The sequence below is a fragment of the Pundamilia nyererei genome, unplaced genomic scaffold (genome assembly GCF_000239375.1).
Source record: "Pundamilia nyererei isolate P.nyererei 1_Seehausen unplaced genomic scaffold, PunNye1.0 scaffold00041, whole genome shotgun sequence".
Classification (NCBI taxonomy): domain Eukaryota; kingdom Metazoa; phylum Chordata; class Actinopteri; order Cichliformes; family Cichlidae; genus Pundamilia; species Pundamilia nyererei.
This window is the reverse complement of record NW_005187442.1, coordinates 2,618,894-2,625,154: the sequence shown is the minus strand read 5'-3', so window position 1 is coordinate 2,625,154 and position 6,261 is coordinate 2,618,894. Positions and strand designations below refer to the sequence as shown.

General features: G+C 40.1%; 1 protein-coding gene across 1 annotated transcript in view; it reads left to right on the top strand.

Moving 5' to 3' along the window:
- Positions 1–6,261, top strand: part of fut8b (fucosyltransferase 8b (alpha (1,6) fucosyltransferase)) — a 91,317-nt gene that overhangs the window by 53,683 nt on the left and 31,373 nt on the right. Inside the window, exons 3-4 of the mRNA XM_005731124.1 lie at positions 3,945–4,063; positions 5,045–5,207. Of these exons, the coding sequence (XP_005731181.1) occupies positions 3,945–4,063; positions 5,045–5,207 (282 nt within the window). The remainder of the gene's footprint in view (positions 1–3,944; positions 4,064–5,044; positions 5,208–6,261) is intronic.

Here is a 6,261-nt window from a genome sequence, read left to right as displayed (position 1 = left end):
CCTGGGGCGCACTGACAGACGCGAGGCTGAGGCTGCCGGACACTGGCGCCACCTCTGACCACCACCAGTAGGCAACGGGTGAAGTGTCTTGCCCAACGACACAACGACCGAGACTGTCCAAGCCGGGCCTCGAACCGGCAACCTTCCAATTACAAGGCGAACTCCCAAATCTTGAGCCATAATCGCCCACGATTATGATAACAATGTGGGATCAAGTGAATAAAACCCGAGTCACATAGGCCTAGAGACCAGGCAATCAGTGGTTAGGACACAAAAATGAGGATTACCCGAGTTGTTGTGAGTGGTTGCTGGAGAGTGATGGAAGCTTTCTACAGACCAGTTGACCAAGTGGGGCACAGACCGAAAACATGTTTCAAAAGGTGGTAAATTTTCATTAAAGGCAGTTTGTATTGCACTTTTTTTTTTCAAGTCTTACTACTGCTGGGTTAGCAGTTAGTATGTATATGCAGAAAACATGGTTAAATACAGGCAACAGTGGAAGTCTTCCAGCAAATAAAACAAACACTAGGAGGTTTTTGGTGCAGCACCTTTTTGTAATAAATTTTACCCAGTGAGATCCGACAATCTCCAGGAACCACTGCCAACCAGTCAGGAAGTACATTTTCTTCCCTAGCAACTGGTAATGTAGTATGGGGGACAACTCCAATGTGCACATGATATCATGTGAGAAACCTCAATTCCTTTGGGTCCAAGTGCATCAATTCTGCTTGACCTGTAGAAGTTTATTTGTTTAATGTGATTTGATTAATTATGTAAGGTTTATAAGTTAGTAAACACTTTTAAATTACTTCATTAATTTAATTAAGGGGATTGAACTATTCTCAAAAGCGAATTGGTGGCAAATGGTGGTCTAATACATTTTATCGTATTTTTTCCCCTTTAATTTGTCACATATAGGTCGACTGTCTTTACTACATGTGTAGGCAGTAAAGACAAAGTCTTCCACTTCAAGCTTAGATCGGTGGTGGGAATTCAAATGCACTTTGAGATTTTTTAGGGGGGGGATTTTACATTTTTGATCTCAACAGATGTCTGACTGTTGTTTTTATGTTTTTTTTAATAATGGAAGTTAATAGTTTTTAGTCTAGATTGGCTCAATATTTATCGTAGATTTTGAGCTCTGTGAAAGAGGAATAGCTAAAGATTTGATATGTTGGGAGCATTTTGTTGAAATCTACATAAAGGGCAGCAGAATGAACGTTTGATAATAAATAAGTTGCAAAAGAAATACTTGCATAAAAAGACATCTATATTTGTAATGGGACATAAAAACCCCACTGACTGCACTACTGCAATGTAATCCTGCCTCTTTTCATCCCCTGCAGATGCCAAAAACTTTTCAGGTTACATAGATCGCCTCGTCTTCTGTTTTTTGTGTCCGTGTGCTTTGTCAAAGAACAAAAAGTCACACTAGGAAATGATGTCACTTTGTAATTGTCCTACTTCCTGTACAATGGAGTAACTACTGGATTAAGGCCTTTAGGGACGGCTTTTCTGAACAGAGTTAGCTGTGAAAAAAGATACTACAGCTGATATTTGGTTTGAAAATGCACCTGGGTCCTTTTTAAAAAAAGATCTGTGTCAGGAAGCTGTAACGGGACACATCATAGATTTCACGGAGAAAAGAAGCCCTGATTTAAGGAATGCATATAAATATCCGTGGTGCCACAATGTTATGCAGAGGTTTAGCATTCCATGATGCAGTTACGTAATGTAGATGTCAAATAACCTCTCTTTTCTCTTCAGTTTCCATGGCTTTGAAGCACAATGCTCAGTTAGTGCTCAGTGAAGTGGGAGGCCAGGGCTTCTGGGGAATGAGGGGGAAGTTGTGTGGCAAGAAAGGCTACTGCAACTTTAAAAGTCTCATCTTTATGCCTGCCAGCGACTGATGTTCCTTATTTATGGAGCAAATTGAGTTTGCATGCCTTGATGACTCATTAACATGGCCTTTGCAGCACTTCACTAATGCCCCTGTGCATTTGGACATATTCAGTTTTTAATGAGTTTATGTAGAGAAATTGATTTTGTATAATGTCAGTGGCATTTTTTTTTCCTTTGGCTAATTTGAACTCTGTTGTCAGAGTGCTCATTTGTATTTTTATTACATGCATGTAATTCATATTCATATAGAAAGTCAAAGTTTTGTATTATTTGTGCTTGTCGGTTGTATAAATACATGCCAAAGGACTAATGCCTGTCTTTTAAGTAGATCCGACTACTCTGAGTGTCGCCGGGGCGGCATCTTGCCATGACGCCAACGCAGATTTCGAAAACAGTACCAGCATCACAGTCGTGCCTGGTAACAAAAGGGCCGCCATAGTCTCCGGAGCACTAATGTAGCACATGGTAGATGCTGTAATCAGAGGGAATTCCCACTGCGTCTGCCGATAAACAGTCAAAGTACAGTAACTAATTGTAAATAATCAATTTAGTGCTCTAGTATAGCTTTTATGTAGCTGTGGTTTTTCTGAAATGGTAATTTAGTGTCATCTTTGTATGCTATGATCCTGCCACTAAATCAAATTTGTATCCATTAAGGAGTTAAAACGTTAGCCTATGGAGGGTATTGCATTACAAACTCAATGCATTTGCCATTCGTGTAGTAAAAGGAGAACCATGTTCTAGCTTACGAGTTGCTTTTATTTGTTTCTGTCTTCTACATTATTTGATTAAATGTAACACATGGCATTTCACCATCATTTGCCTTTCGCTTCAGAGACTGCTCAGTGGATTCTTGGGATATTTTTGTAAAACTGTAGAGTAGGAGACAGGTCGGCCTTAACAAACACGGAGAGTGATTCAGTGCCCTGTGCATAATCTTGAGCTCTGAATAAATAAATCAGGACAGGGCTCTGGAACGCTGCGCTGTGGTGTTTTTAGTAAATGAAATGGAATTTTCAGTGGCGAACACTGCGAGATGCCAGCTTTCGTGGCTTAGTTTTGAAAGGAGCTTTTAATTCAGAAGAGATATGGTTCACTAACCAGTGCATGATGGAAGATAAACATTTTCACTGATTCATCAGAATACTCAGCTACATTGTTAGACTGTTAAAAAGTCAGTTTGGTGGTAATCGAGTTTGTGTTCCAGCGACTTTTACATCAAGTTAGCCTTGCACTACATGTGATTTACCTGTTTTCAATAAAGATGCAAAGACATATCTGCAAAAATCTGACATTTTGATAGATTTTTGACTTGGGTGGGGAAAACAACATGACATTGATGTGTGCAAAGGATTTTTATCTGTCGTCAAACGTCAGTTTTGCTCTGGCTAAATGTTCAAGCATTGTGTGACAAAGAGCTCAGAGACTCTCTAATATATCAAAGTATTTCTGTATGTGCATCTGCTTGTCACCACAACACTTTTACGGTTTGCCTCAAACTGATTACTGCTTAAGATATAAATGGGTAAAACACCAAATTAGAGGTTGTTTGGATTAGAGTTTGATTTTGAGGTTCTCCTGCCTGCTGCATATGTCAGTTTTAAAGATGTTGGAGAATTTTTTTTCTTCCTTGTTATGATTTGAAGAATATATTTGCAATTTTAGAATTAGGAAAATGTTCCATTTGTTTCCCTTAAACTAAATTTGTAATAAACGTTCTTTTAAAACCCAATAAAGAATCAAAAGTCAAATATTGGCTGTTAGCCCATTAAAATCACTGTAAATTTAAAACTCATGGCTTTATTTTGTCTATTCTAAATAAGCAATTTAAAGACTTACAAGTGCACAACATATACATCGTGTGACCCTTCATTATTGAGATGAGAAAAATGAATTTATTGCAGTGTCTCCTTTATTTACCTATTTAATTTTACATTTGCAGCACAGCTTATCTGCAGAGATGGATATTTTTGCTCTTTTCTCTTACTAGTGATGTGCATGTTCCCAAATTCATCTGTTATATCTCCTATTGTGTCCGTCAGGATACCAGAGGGTCAAGCCGATGCCGGGTCCTTGGCAGCAGGAAGGCTGCGCTCCCTGGAGGACCAACTAACCAGAGCCAAACAGAAGATCCACAGCTTCCAGAAACTTACTGGAGATGGTAAGCAGAGTAGAGTTACCTAAAAGGTTGCAGGGAAGAATTTGGCACAGAGCTTACAAATATGAGGGAAAAAAAAATAGATTTTCAAGGTGTGGGCTGTCTATGAGCTTTGAGTCTATGACTCCTATGAGCTTTTGCCTGCAGCGAGAATCTGAGTCTAGTCTGGCGTTAAGCCTGCTCTAGCTCTGGAGCAATAATGGCAAAGCCACATGATGAGATGGACAGGGCTATGTGTGTATTTGCCACCCTAAGCATGGTCAGAGGGGCAGGTAAGCTGTCAGGTGAGCAAAGAAATGTGTGAATGAAATGGAAGCAGTGTGGATGTACCATTGGCAAGAGTGAAAGGTGAGGGGGGAAAAGAGAAAAGGGGGGGGAAAAGACATGCGAGCTTGGAGGGCAGAGCAGGGTCAGTCTCTCCATCTTGCCGCAGGGGGAGGAAAAAGCTAAAAATACCCTTCAGCTTTTTTCCACAAGGGAGGCACTAAAGAGAAAAGAGAATATGTGAGAAACAAGGGAAAAAATAAGAGCTTTTTCCTCTTCACCAACTCCTTCCCCTGCTTGAGGCTGTTCTTTCCTTCCCTCGATTTTTTTTCTTCTGTTTTTCTCCACAAAAATGAGAGCAGGCAGCTGTGTTATCCATGTAGGTTACTCCACATTGTTTGGCTCGGGAGGGGTATAGAGATCCTCCCTGTGTTCGAAAAACACAAGAGCGCCATCGCAAGCAGGAGGGAAAAAGTGATCAAGTTGTTAATAATGAGGTCAAAAAAACACCCAGAGACAGAGTATGAAAGAAGAAGACTCTAATGGTTATGTTCCCAGACCTTGCTTTGTGCTTGTAGGTTATTTACGCTCTCATAATATAATGCTCAGATATTCTGAAAGTCCTCCTGGCACCTTGTTTCTTCTAGCTGAGTAACTCAATAGTTCTACGCCTGTGCCTAAAATGTCACAGAAGCTGAGTGTTTTTGTTGGTCCTTGTAGGTCCCGGGCCCACTCAGGAGGAGCTGCGGCGGAGGGTGGAGAATGGGGTTAAGGAGTTCTGGTACTTTGTCCGCAGCGAGGTGAAGAAACTGGCCAATGTTGAGCCCAGCGAGAGGCAGAAGTACGCTGACACACTCCTGCAGGACCTGGGACACCAGGAGAGGTGGGCTGCTTGGAAAAAATGGGAAACACTCGTAGTGAAACCAGTGATAAATTTACAAAAAAAAAAATCATATTTTGTTTTTATGTCTTTAATTTAGTGTCGCCATCTTAATAAGGTGCAGGCCTGGCTAATGGCTTCTTTCTGTGTGGAAGGCTTTATGAAGTCTGCAAAGATTTCATCTTGTGTTAAAATCTGGGTGATTGTGGTTGCTTATGTGGTTTGGAAATATTAATATATGCACATAAATGCTATCTGTTGGTTTGCTTTCTCTGTTTTTTGGAGCAAAATTGCAGCAGGTTCAGTCGAGGAAAAGCATTCTACATCCTGAAAATAATATACTTTGTTTTGTAGGGTCTAAAAGCATTTAAAAATCCCTCACCTATCAAACTATTAGCTACTCAGACTTTTTAGTCATGTAAGAGGCCCCAACACTGGACAGTCCACAGAACTACAGCACAAGCCTGGTAATTTTCCATTTAAAACGCCTTTCAAATCAGGAAACAAAAATACATAAACCACCTGTAAATGTTCAACATTTGCAGTTAACATACAGGAGTTGGCGCAGTATCCCACTCGAAAAAAAAAGTCCCTGCGAAAGCGCATGTAATTCCACCCTTACACCGCCCCCGGGATAAAAGTATATAAATGTGCTGACAATTATATGTATTTTTGCAGCAGAAGGGTCAATAATGCTGCCGTTTGGGACGTTAATGACAATCTGCGGGGGAATTAGTTTCATGGTCCCTGTGGTTAGTGCTCCAGGCCAGTAAGGACAAGTGATGAAATCTATAAGTTCATTATGCCACAGAGAATGGAGCTGTTAAAAATCCCAACTCGACATCCAATGCTTGGTTAAATAAGTTTATCTGTTTGTTGCTAAATTAATCAGAAGTGTTTCATATTTCACAAAGTAGTTTATAAGTTTAAAAACTAGGGTATCGCATCGAAAGCAGTATTGAAAAATTAAAAACGGCTCTGAGCCCTATTAATATGTAAGGTGTTTTTCAGAGCCTCTCCGTTCTTTTGGTTAGGATTTTAAAGTAACAGTAAGTAA